At 43.9% G+C, this 13,044-nt stretch overlaps 1 protein-coding gene across 2 annotated transcripts in view; it reads right to left on the minus strand.

Moving 5' to 3' along the window:
* Positions 1-3,024: 3,024 nt before the first annotated feature.
* notch1b (notch receptor 1b) overlaps positions 3,025-13,044 on the minus strand; it is a 47,175-nt gene continuing 37,155 nt past the window's right edge. For both annotated transcript variants that reach the window (XM_088614560.1, XM_088614559.1), the window contains 10 exons: positions 12,412-12,983; positions 11,467-11,895; positions 10,815-10,963; positions 9,730-9,946; positions 9,214-9,304; positions 8,759-8,921; positions 7,639-7,937; positions 7,135-7,282; positions 6,658-6,755; positions 3,025-6,439 (listed from right to left, as the gene is read on the minus strand). In XM_088614560.1, the coding sequence (XP_088470686.1) occupies positions 4,991-6,439; positions 6,658-6,755; positions 7,135-7,282; positions 7,639-7,937; positions 8,759-8,921; positions 9,214-9,304; positions 9,730-9,946; positions 10,815-10,963; positions 11,467-11,895; positions 12,412-12,983 (3,615 nt within the window). In that variant the 3' untranslated portion in view covers positions 3,025-4,990. The remainder of the gene's footprint in view (positions 6,440-6,657; positions 6,756-7,134; positions 7,283-7,638; positions 7,938-8,758; positions 8,922-9,213; positions 9,305-9,729; positions 9,947-10,814; positions 10,964-11,466; positions 11,896-12,411; positions 12,984-13,044) is intronic.

The raw sequence follows: 13,044 nt of genomic DNA on the forward strand, positions 1-13,044 counted from the left end.
ATAAACGGTGTACGATATCTAAAAATACAGCATTAAAATGGCATTGATAATTGCATATTTTTAGCTTTATGAAATAGCCTTCCAAAACAGATTTAGGATCAAACACCCTGAGCAAAACGATTCTTGAAAACCATTACGATTCTAGAAAAAATAAACTATAAAAAATAGTCACGCTTTTGTGGTATTCCGTTTATTGCTGCCTTTCAATCTATTAGAAAACTTTATATCCCGTCCCCTTCAAAAGTAAAAAGATTTAAAGACAAATCCATTCAGGTTTTTCTGATCAAATTTTGAAGTATCAAGTAATGACCGACTTTTCACTGTTCTTTTAATGCCAGCCCGACCGATAGTACTTCCTGTAGTATTGTTTCCATCCCAAGAACAATGATATTGATAGGGAGAGGATGCGCTTATTACTTTTTCCATCGGAGGGCGACCTACAACAACAAATAGGCAACACAAAGACTGAGAATTCCCACATTTAATAACAACCCAAAACTGTAGGGTTTCAAGACAAAAATTAAAACGGAGACACTTACACTCATCATATCATACACACACGGCTACATTTTACGTTGCATTTTCGGCGTTGGGCTTTTGGAGACAAGAAAAGCAGTTCAAGAAAGTTAATAAAACTCATCTGTGGAGCAGGTTATAACAAGACTCCAGTTTCAATACAGTTTTGAACAAATTATCATTGGAGGTGCGGACTCTAATGAAACAAATATCACCTGCAAAGGATGTCAAGTTATGTGGTCAAGAAAGAAGGTATAGAAATTCGCTGGAAATAAAACTTCTCACAGATAATTGGTTTCTTGTGGGAAATTCAATCATTGTGAGTTATAACATCAGTCACCAGTCACCAGTAAAAAAACAAACAAATTAGTTACCGCCCTAATAACTTTCATAATAATCCGATAATTTTGTATCCCTTTACCATCAGTCATACGCGCTATATTCAATATTTGCTTGTGCGTCACCTTATGGTAAACCGACGCCATGCAGTCGGAGAAATCATTATCGGAAAACACTTTAAATATTTCCAGTCATCTTCTAATGGCTCCAATATGTCATCAGATAACCAATGACGGGATTTACGGGTCATAGGTCACACGTTAAAATAGTGCTGCGAGCGAGTGTGGTATATAATCGTCCCTGCACCTGCGCTGGGATATTTGTGAAAGCCACTCCTCACGTCATCCCAGATGACTAAGAGACTCACAATAGCCAATCTGAAAAAGGCACAGCGCTTGCACTTTCTGCGGTGCTTAAAGAAATGCGGTATGGGAAAGCAGTTCCTCATGAACATTTCCCGGAGCACCATAGAAAGTGTCCTCAGTAGTGGCATCACTGTGTGGTACAACAATACTACCATGCATGACAGAGATGCACTACAAAAGGTTGTGGTAATGGGACAGAGGATTATAGGATGTGATTTACCATCAATCGACGAGATCCACACCATCATTCACAGGATCCCAACCATCCCGGCCACAACCTGTTCTCCCCCCTACCCTTCTGGCAAGCGATACCACCCTGTTAAATCATGGACCACTTGACTCAAGTATGCATTCTCAACAGCTAACTGCAGTGCCTTAATACACATCTGCACTACACACTTTTTACATAGTCTACCATTTTGTTTGGTCTACTACATATTTATTGTTCCTGTTGTCTACATTGTGTGGTGCTGTCTGTTGTACTGTATGCGTCCCGAGAGATCAGCGCGATTAAGAATTCCAATGTGCGCGTACACATGGCGATAAACTACTCTGCTGTCCACGGCAAAGTTTAACGAGAACTGGATGTCCTCTGTAGAGTGTTCATCACCAAACGGCTTTCTTTGGAGACGCTGGTGTTTCTTCATCGTTTGAACCTCGCAGAACATTACAAAACACTCCCGATGTAGGACACCCCATCCCTTAGTATCAGCGTGAACCGCCCCCCCTACAAACGGCAGAAACAATGATACCCAACTTATTCGTTTGTGTTATGTATTGCTAACTAGCAAAGTGATAGAACAACAGGTTTTAAAGTGTGCCAAGTGTGCGTGTCCAGGAGACATTTTACCGCGTAGGAGCTGCGCTGAGCCAGTTTGTCAGGTTACAGTGAAGTGCGGTTCTCATGAAACCAAAATCTTACACCCAAAAAGATGAGCTGAGAGGTCTACTTTTCCCAATCTAATTTGTACGATTTTAATATACACAAACCCGAACACACTAAAATATTGGCAATAACGTCTTGCTTTATACTGTTTTCAGTCCATTCGTTAACCTTACTCGAGTTGGAACGTTTTGGATGCTTCAGTCAAGCTACTTTTTTATTTTCTTTCAAATAAAACATTTTATCTTTCTCGGGATGTCCCTAATAGCTTGCAGTAAGGCATTGATTAGATACAGTACATTATGTGTATATGGTACGTATGCCAATTAATAGTAGGCAATTCTGTCTGTATTTTAGCACTGTGGTTCATCACTGAAGGCCAGATAGACCCTTTTTAATAACACTTTACACATAACAAAAGAGAACCCAAACAGCATATTGCTGCTTAGTAAGTGGGTAATGTTTGACCCAACCCAAAACCTACTGCTAACATCAATCCTGACCATTAAACCACTCTTAAGATCCTATACTAACACTGTGAGAATTGAGGAAATGTTTTATAGCTGTGATATCTGAAGAGAAAAACACACAGGTAACAGAAAACCTTTTAAATTCTGCCAGAGTTTGTGCAAATTAAAAGGCTGTATTGCATGTGGCTGACATGATGTAAAGTTAAGAAATAGAAGAATTGAATGTTTTCTTCAATATAGAAAATAAATGAGAAGCCACACAAAGACAGGAAAATAATTCTGAAACTCTACAATGTAGCACTGAACTTGTCAAAATTTGGATAAAGAGGCCTTGTAATGGATGTAAAATTACCAAAAACACCTTTATGTTAAAACCATGTAATGCCAGTTAGGAAAACTGCATGCATTTTCAATGAATGCTTACTCCACAGAAGAAAAGACTTAAGATGAGTTTTAGTAAAACCTAGACAATGGCATCATTTATTGTAGCAAGAAACAATCATTTACAAATCAGTTAACAGAAAATACTTTTTTTGCAAACTACAACTTTGCAGGTCGGTAATTTATTACAGACATTGTATTACATTTCCTTTGTAAACTACAGTCTAGTTTATAAAACATGACAGTAAGAACGGACACCATCAGATGCTCATCAAAAAAGCATTAGAGATGTCACAATATCACAACAGATTAGAACGCTACAAAACAAGTTTTCTTTTCTTTTAAAAATGCTGAGTTCATACATCGTACCCTAAATCCCAAGGATACAGAGTGGATTATCTTGTATTACAGCAGAAATCAATAAATAATGATTTATAAAGACTTACTGTTTCTTTTTCTTTTTAATATGTAGGGACTAGAAACAGATCCCATTTCTTTTATATATATTTCAACATATTTATATTTAATTCTTCCTCAGTAATACTGAGTAACATAGATGTAATGTATGCATGATGAAACAAAAAATCCCTCTAAACATTGTGACATCTCTAATTGACATGACATTTAAGACTTAGATTTCTGAAACAAAATCCTGCTTTCGTAAAAACACCTTATTTACACATTAAACACACCTGGCCACAGGCTTGCTTCAAACAAGTATTACAGTCATTGAAAACCATTTTAAAGATGAGCAAAAAAGGAAAAGAAAGAATCTTCCCTCTTCTTTTCCTAAAAGCACCTCAAATGGTTTGTCAACACAACTGTTTTCTGAAAGAACAAAGACAAAAGTGTCAAAAAACACTGTGCAATCTTTGCACTTACTCAGACAATACGTTTGTCCCATCTTTCTTTATTTTCCATTCCTGCATAGACAGATTAGTCTGGTGCACTTGTTCACTAGGCATGTGACAATGCCCTTTTCTTTACACTTCCCGAAAGATCCTAGTACAGTAAATTGTAAATACTGTGCCCTGGCAAGGATGTTTACACACAAGACAAACAGCATCCCTGTTCTATAACTGCTGTGCACCTCAGGAATGAAATTTTTTTCTATTTTCCTTTTGTTCAAAATATTGGAATCCAATTTCACCACAGTCTGGACATAAACAGTATTTTTCCACAAAAACAAATTCTACCAGGGGCTTATATCATGAAAAGTAGTGGCAGTTACCTGAATGACAAGAACAACATTCTGAGATCTTGACATGTAGAGCTGAAATACATTTTAATATCTAAATGCATACACCATCGGTATGTATGCGTATTTAGCTTATGGATTCTGGTTACATGAGACCCTTATCGAAACCGAAAACTGGTGATTTCTACAGAAAAAAAAACTTTTAAAACGAATCCTACTTTTTGTTAAGGGACAAATATACATCTACTTAATACTGAAGCTTTAAACAAAGACTTAAGAATCTCTTCTATAAAATGTTCTAAAATAAAGGAAAAAAACATTCATAAGCACTTTTTACAAAGATTATACAGTAGCACAATAAAATAAAAATTGGTGTACAAATTAATGAAGTAACATTTTTAAGACACCAATAAATAACCAGTGTTTACATTATCAGTAATCTTTCTTTTACTGTTGCAGACAAAAGCATTAACATAAAATAAGCCAAGCTGTTTTTTTCTCTACAAAAGCTATTTTTTTAATTCCCCTAAGATATAACAGAGGGCCCGATCCTTATACCCCTGCAATTTCTTTAGCACAGACGACAATTAAATGTATAAATAACAAGGCAGTGTTTCTTTTCTCCATGTAAAATAAAAAGTACATAAATAAATACAAAATGAATAGAACATAATTCTCATCCTCGTTAGTATAAAACCATATAAAAGGGATCCTTCAGTCACAAGTTTTTTTGTTATTTTTCCTTGCTTTTCAAAAAAATATTTAAAAGAGTGCTTCTTCAGTTCTTACAAAAAAACATCTAAATGGTCCAAACAGGCCAGAGATTTTCATTTCCACTCTACTTGAATTGATCTGGAATGTGCCCAATTTGGGACTGCATGCTTGTAGGAGGGCTGGAGATGCCTTCTGACCAATCAGACATGTTGGAATGTGGAGAAGAGCTAGACCATTGATCAGGGGATCCTGGGGAAGGGGTCAGAAAGGGGTGATCAGACATCTGGTGCTGGTGGTTGGGTGTGTTGTCCAAGGGGGCAGAGTAACTATGTTGTGAGGGAGGGGTAAGGAACTGGGTGCTGGGCATGGTCTGGTTGAGTGAGGTGGGAAGGATCTGCGTCTCCTGGGGCAGGATGGTGTGGATCGGTATGGCGTTTCCAGACACCTGCTGCAGATCGGACTGGCTCAGGTCACTGCTTATGAAGTTCTGGCTGATGGTGTGACCACTGGTGGCAGTATTAGAGTTCTGGTGCTGCAGCTGAATGCTCTGCTGCTGTTGCTGCTGCTGCTGTTGCTGTTGTAACTGCTGCTGAAGGTTCTGCTGGTGCTGCATCTGCTGCATCTGTTGCGCCTGCATTAAATGCGGCTGGGTGGTGAGCCTGGTGTTCTGCATCCCCTGGTAGCTCATCATCTGTGACAGAGTGGTGGTGGGGAGCCCATTGTGCAGAGAGGTCATCATGCCGTGCTGGAGGGATGGGGTGGCCTGGTGCATGCCCCCTTGGCCTGTATTCCTCATGGGGTTGAACTGGTTCTGCCCCATATTGCCGTGCATCCTTGAGAGCCAGTCGCACTGGCCATTCATGCCGGAGCCCCCACCCATTGCCATGGTCATGTTACCGTTGCTTAGCACAGAGCTGCTGGGGCTGGAGACAGGCAGATGGGAGAGACGGGGCGGCACCGAATCAAACTGCATCCTGCTGGAGCCTCCCATGGTCATGTCCTGCTTACCTGCCATGCCCAGGTGATTGACCCCAATGTGGGTGTCAGACATGCCCTGCAGATGGTTGAGGGGCATGGAAGGGGACTGCTGGAAGGGTGACGTCATCATGGGTGGAGAAGCTACATCTGACATGTACCCGTGAGGAGACTCCAGGGAATCCACGGGGGAGAGGACAGCCGAGCTGTCCAGCAGACTTCCTTTGCCATCCTGGGACTTCTTCCTCCTGGCTTTGATATCTTTGGCATCTTTGCCATTGCAGCTGATGCCCTTGGCACTCGGTTTCCTGGCTTTCTTGCCCTGCGCCGAAGGCTTCATGCTGCCAAGGTAGCTGTTTGGCGAACAGAGAGGAGGGGAGAGGGTGGCGCTGATGGGTCCGTTGTGCATGGGAGGGCTCCTCACCAGATTGTACTCGTCCAGCAGGCGCACGATGTCGTGATGCATGCGTTCCTGGGCGATGTCACGTGGCAGCCGGTCCATGTGATCGGTGATCTCGCGGTTAGCGAAATGATCCAGCAGGACCTTGGCAGTCTCGTAGCTTCCTTCTCGAGCAGCAAGGAACAGAGGCGTTTCCTCCTGGTGAGAGGGAGAAAAGGTCCGTGTCAACAAGTCTTCCTACGCGGCTGTAGGCTTAACTTTTCAGATCTCTCAGGCTTTGCACTATACACTGTGTTAAGCAAAACGATAATGCATTTCTTCACATTGACATCATGGCAACATACACCTAAAGAGGTTCATGGCTTAAGGATAAGGCTCTGTTGCCAGTATCTGCATGACAAAAACATAACGCTCACCTTATTGTTTTGCATGTCTTTGTTGGCGCCATTCTTGAGAAGCACCACAGCAGCATCCACATTGTTCACTGCGGCAGCCCAGTGCAAAGCTGATTTGCCTGAAGACACACAAAAGTATAAAAAATATTTTTAGTTAAGAAAATAGCACAGCAGAGCTAGTCGATAAAATATTCGCTGGCTTTTTTTCTCCTGAGTGGAATCAATTTAATTAAGACATTATTGGGAAAAGATTTAAGACTCACTGGGCAGCATGACTTGAATTCACACTGGGCAGCAATAAAAGAAAATGGCCACAGGATTTTTCACAAGACCAAAGCCATAGTGAAAATCAGGGCAAAGGATTTGCCACGATCACCTTTTATTGTCATGTATGGTTACAGACTATGCCTTTGTCCCTTAATTTAGAAACCTGATCTCAAACTCTTTAAGAAAAGGCCTCAGAAATCGAAGTGTTTAACCGAGTTGGACCTAGCGTACCAAAGTCATCGATGGCGTTGACGTCCGCATGGCAGTTGATGAGTTCCTCCACCATGCCCTCCACTGCCAGGCGTGCAGCCAGGATGAGAGGCGTGGTGCCGTCGTGCATGCGGGCATCCAGATCTGTGGCCCTGTTCCGGATCAGGATCTGAAAAGGAGGCAAGTGACCCACGTTAGTGAAAATTAAGCCGGATAACATGGAGAAGGACATGCATCTAACACTAAATATAGAATCTGATCTGTTAAGCAGAGAGCTCTGCAGCTGTGACCTTAATCAGAGAGGTTCCTGACAAATTTAACCCCATCTGTGCTTTATATTAAACTGCTAAGCCTCTGTGCCTGTCTAGTCAAAAGTCCTAAGTTATAAAAACAGTTTGGGAGAGTGCAATATCTTAACATAAGCAAGTAAGGATCAGAAAATCTATCCAAACAATCAGGGGGAAGTGAGGTAGGTCTCATGCAGGAATTGTCACTTTTCCCCTGCTGGATTCTGGGACACACTACCTGGAAAACCCCCTGGGCGTCTGCAGCCACAGCGGCGTGAAGGGGCGTCCTGCCCATGTTGTCCTGGATGTTGGCATCTGCACTGGCCTCCAGGAGGCGCTTGGCGGCGTCGGAGCGGGCATACCGGGCGGCCAGGTGCAGGGCCGTCTCGCCCGTGCGGTCTGTCTGGTTGTGCAGGTTGGCACCCTGGTAGATAAAATCGGAGATGACGTTGGCCGAGGCATCCTCCTCTTCCTCGCTGTTCCCGGTCTCCAGGCCTCCTCCGCTGCAGGAGGCGATCATCAGGGGAGTGAAGCCATCTGCAAAACAAAGACCACAGACATCAGCGCTACTCGCACCTATACGACCTGACGGAATACCATCCGAATCCGGGTGCTTGCTAAACTAGCTTCAAAACTACACCTTTCTTTGCAGTGCACTTACTCTACTTTGAGAAGCAAAATTCAAAATGCCTTGAAAAACACAGAAAACCATCGTCTTCGTTAAATTGCTCAGCTCAGCCAGTTCATTTGAAAAGCACCTTTTAGATCTTTCTGCTATTTTATGCCTTTGATTTTGAATGCGAGCTTGCCGATTCCCGGAAAATGAAGTGCACGCAGTTGACGAGCTCTGCTCTCGGATTTGTGGAATCCATTTTGGGGGTTTTAACTTCTCAACACAGGTATGTGAATTAAAACCAATATTGTATTTTATTATTAAATGGCATAAAAGAAGAGAAGGGTTGGAAGGCAAATTATTAACCAAGCACAAACGGGAGCTCTCCCAAGTGGCCTCAGCTTTCAGTCTTTTGCTTTGAACCTCATAGCACTGCCCTAAGGGCGACTGAGCTTAAACCACTCCTACATACTGAAGATGTTCACAAGCTACACTAGAGGCATATTCCTGAGTATCCAATGCTGCTATCAGTGTCAGTGACAAAGCTGGTTTCTTTACGGACAAGACTGCTAGTAAGATCAGACAGAATCACCTTTGCATTTTGTCTTACTGTAAATGGCGATCTAATTAATTGTAAAAGAAAAACTCTGCCAAAGACTGACAAATGGAAGTTGTGGATTTTAACCTAAGATTACTCAATTAAAAATACATAAGAGCCGTGTGAAATTAGCTTTGCAGTCAGTACCTGGACCGCGGACATTGACGTCCATGCAATCGTTGTCGATCTCGCCCTGAGGGGGGGTGGGGGCCATGGAGGGGATGCGGAGGTCTGCGGCATCCAGGTGCTGCTGTGTCCACTGCCGGTGGTCAGTCTGGTCATCCAGGTCCAACATCGCCTGCTCTTCAAACTGAAAGGCAGAGAAACCTCTGTGGTCAGACACAGGAGACACCCTACCTCCTCCCTGCCTTCAGAAGACAAGAGCTGAAACAGCTCACAGCTTATATCCACTAAATGATTCCATCATTGTTAAAAAATGATATTCTGGCATATGAAAAAAATGTAACATAATATTCCAGTTAATAATTTACATTATAGTAATGATATGATTGATTTCTCCTCATGCCATTGCTAAAAAAAATATACACTTACAATTACAAAGGATTTTAAGCTGTTTTTTTTCTCTTCAGTTCTCATCTTACCCTGAATCTCTTGGTGTCTGAAGGTTCCTCATCCCCCCACTCGTTCTGATTATCATCCATGAGGGACATGTCGGAGGAGTTCTTCAGTGGCCTGTTTCCGTCGCACGGGAGAAAAAAATCCCATTATCTGAAAGCCCGACACGGGAGGAAGATCAACCTGCCCTTCTCCCATGTGTGCTGACTGGGACCGTGGCAGAGAAAAAGGAAAAGGCACCCCGAGAGAGCAAGCAAGTGAAAAGTTAATTAACAGCAGCACTTGGGTCTTGCTCTGTCACGCAGTCAAAATCCAAGCTCTTTTACAGCACCAATGTTCTTTACTGTACCCCACCACCCAAAGGTCTTAACAACCTCCAACCATCTCTCCCCCACCCTCTTTTGCACTGCATCCTCTATCTTTGACACCCACCCCCTGATGAAACGACTAAACAAAAACTCCCCACCCCCCCACCAGAAGCAGTTTTCCTCAGATCGGGAAGCAGGAGGCGACAGAAGTCTTAAACGCTGGTGATCACTCACTTCAATCCCACAGAGTCCTCCCCCACAGGCTCCCGGCGTTTCTTCTTGTTGGGTTCGTTCACTTTGAAGCCCTCGGGGAACCACAGCTGGCCGTGCTCCCGGCGCCGCTTCCTGGAGACCACCACCCCCACGCCAACGAAAGCCAGCAAAGCCAGGGCGGCCAGCACCACGTAGATGTGGTAGAGATTCGGGGTCGAAGAGTTGTCCGTGTTCTCACCTGCCGCGGGAGAGAGGAACATTCTGTCAGTCGGCATCCAACAGCCAAAGCTCAGGCGTCATGGTAGGAGAGAGCGAAGTGAGAAGACGAGCCCCCGTCTTGCCCAAGAATTCTATTTGTATACAGAAACCAGGCGGGCAAGTGAGATAATTTGTAAAACAAGGTCGTTTCACTCGCTAATAATCAGAATTGCTAACCACTTCTCAAGCAAAAGAAGCAGGGAAAAAAAAAAACACCTCCTTTCCCCCCTTTTCAGCTCAGTGTACCAGGAGACAACTTTACCATTTCTTCTTTAAGAAAAAAAAAAGGGATTAATGAACTTCAAATTACTGCACGCGCTTTAAGCTGTAAAGACGGCGGATTTATTAGGATTTTCAAGATAACAAAGACTCCCAACTTCTAGCACACTCCCGATCAATTTTTTTCTCCTCTTTTTTTTTTCTGCTAACGATTTTGAAATGATAAACTCTCACCACCTAACCCCTTAGAGATGCGCTAAGTCCTGGTATTACATTCAACAAGGTGAAGGTTGCAGCATCCCCTTAACACAAGAAGAGGGGGTAGGGGGGTAGATTGGATCTGATTTACTGCAATTAACCATTTTGAAACCTGCAATCTGCAATTATTTAAATCCAAATGCCGGGGAAGGCTGTTTATACAATGTAAATTATAACTATCTTCTCACTGTACAACACTACAGAAATCTCAAAGGTCCAAAAGCAAAAGAATCTTGCGAAGGAAAAGAACACAAAAATAACAAATCCAATCAGTGATACAAAACTCAAGGGTGTGGGAGCAGTAGGTGGGTGATTGCCTCGTTAAGGGAGTGATTAGTGTTCAGAGCTGCAAAGCCTGCATGTGTACTCACTTGTAACAGCCTCAATGATGTAGGGAACATTCAGGTTTCCACTGGAGGCCAGAGCTCCCAAGAAGGCAGCCACATCTGTTGCACTTTGGAAACATTCTGTAGACTGCTGGTAACACTGCCGGTTGTCAATTTCCAAATACACCACTGACCTACAAAGAAAAGTCAAAAAGAAACGTCTTATAATCACAGTGCGGGCAAGTTCTTCTATATTTGGCTTCACATAGAAAGGACAGTTGGCTTGAACTTAAGGTAGGGGTGTAAACAGTGGAGATACTAATAAAACTCTCTCAATACAAAAGAAAAGCTACAGTGATAAGTCAATATCAAAGGTTTCTCTGCATTTTTAATGACTGACAGTCTCCTTCTCTTGAAAACTAAAGCAAGGCAAGGAGGTTATAAAGCAAAGCTTTTGTATCCTAGCTTGTTGAGAGCACTTGATCTCCAATTCTTTTTGGCAGCATCACATGTTCAGCAAGGATACTTTCCTTTTAAAAATAAGTATCATGGAAGAGCCGATGGAGGGGAACAACAGAGACAGAGGACACATTGGATAAATGTATTTTGTCTCCTCAAATATCACCCTGGTATCCCCAAGCAGCCAAGAGGGCCCCAATTATAAACCCAAAAACCCAAACCCCAGGTCCACACTCACCCCTTGATCTGCATCTGGTCCAGCTCCCTGCGCTTCCTGGCGTTCACCACCGTGTACATGGAGTTCTTCATCTTGTTGAAAACATTTCCAGGGATCTCCGTCCAGCTATCTGCTGACCTCTTGATGTTGTGCTTCCTGAGCTCCTGCTCGTTGCCGTAATAGGGGAAGATCATGTACTCGCCGTTGCTGTCTTTGCGGAAGACCACGTTGGTGTGCAGAACCCTGCTGAGCTCCCGGAGGAAGCCGAAGGAGTTGTTCTTCAGCTGATCCGGGAGGATGTGGACCACCAGCACCAGCCTGCCGTCCGCCAGCTTCTCCGGCATGTTGTTGGCGCAGTCTAGACCGTCCCACTCGCACTCCGCGTTGTTGCAGCCTTGATCGCAGTGCCCGTCAGCGTAGTGATCCTTACAATACTGGTCATAGAGTGGACTAGAAAAGGAACCAATGCTATTATTAAAGCTGGGAAGGGTATTATTTGTGGCTTGATTACATACAGCACTTCTATCAAGAACAGATCAACCTCTAGTGGAAATGTACTAAACACAATATTCCAGAACCCATACCAGGACTCTGCTAGGACATATTAAACTGTATTTTCTTAGCTCAGCCACCAGCCTTGCCCATTTCTCTTTTTACATGCTGACATTGCTGGAGGGACAACCATTATCGCCTCCTTTCAGAGTATACTGCTGGTCTTGCACATGGTTTATGTTAATTATGCCAACAACTCGAACAAGAGGAATCATTAATGCCGACACAGGAATCATTAATGCTGATACATTAGTGTTTTGAGAATAAATATTAATTTCTTCATCCCAAAGTTAATGGGAGGATGTGGTCCAAAACGCCAGCTGATATCCGCCAACTATAAAATGGAGATGCCATCTCTCGGCTGTGCACTGAGCCAGAAGAAAGCCGCCTGCAGGCGAGAGATGCAACACTTACTTGCACTGGCCCTCCAAATTCTGGCAGTCGAAGCCGTCGTAGAGGCAGCCAGCGTTGTCGCACTGCTCGTCGCACTTGCCGTCGTTGAAGTAGCGCCAGCACTGCAGGGACATGGTGCAGTTCTTCCAGGGGTCGTCGAAGTTGAGGGAGCAGTCCCCGCCGTCCCAGCCGCAGGCGTGGTTGTTGCACAGGCGGTCGCAGATCTTGTCGTTCCTGCGCTTCTCGCACTCGGGGATCTCGCAGCTGACCGCGACCTCGGGAGGAGGCGTGATGTCCCGCCCGAACCCGCCCTGGAAGTTGTAGTCCAGGATGTGGCACAGGAGCCCGTTGAAATTGGTGGGGCAGACGCAGTGGTAAAAGGGAGCCTCCAGGGAGTTCTCACAGGTGCCCCCGTTATAGCAGGGGTTGGAGTTGCAGGGGCTATTGGCCGGGTACTGGCATTCAGGCCCAGTGAAGGCGTCGGTGCACAGGCATTTAGGACTCTTGTGACCCAGGATGCACGTGCCCCCGTTTCGACACCGCAACGTACCACACGAGTGAGTGTCGTATTCGCAGGTGGATCCGGTGAAGCCCTGCAGAGACGAGATAATAATTCAGTTGGCCCTTTATAGCTACACGACAAATTTCCAATTC

This window comes from Lepisosteus platostomus, chromosome 21 (assembly GCF_059453375.1).
Source record: "Lepisosteus platostomus isolate fLepPlt1 chromosome 21, fLepPlt1.hap1, whole genome shotgun sequence".
In the NCBI taxonomy this organism is placed as follows: domain Eukaryota; kingdom Metazoa; phylum Chordata; class Actinopteri; order Semionotiformes; family Lepisosteidae; genus Lepisosteus; species Lepisosteus platostomus.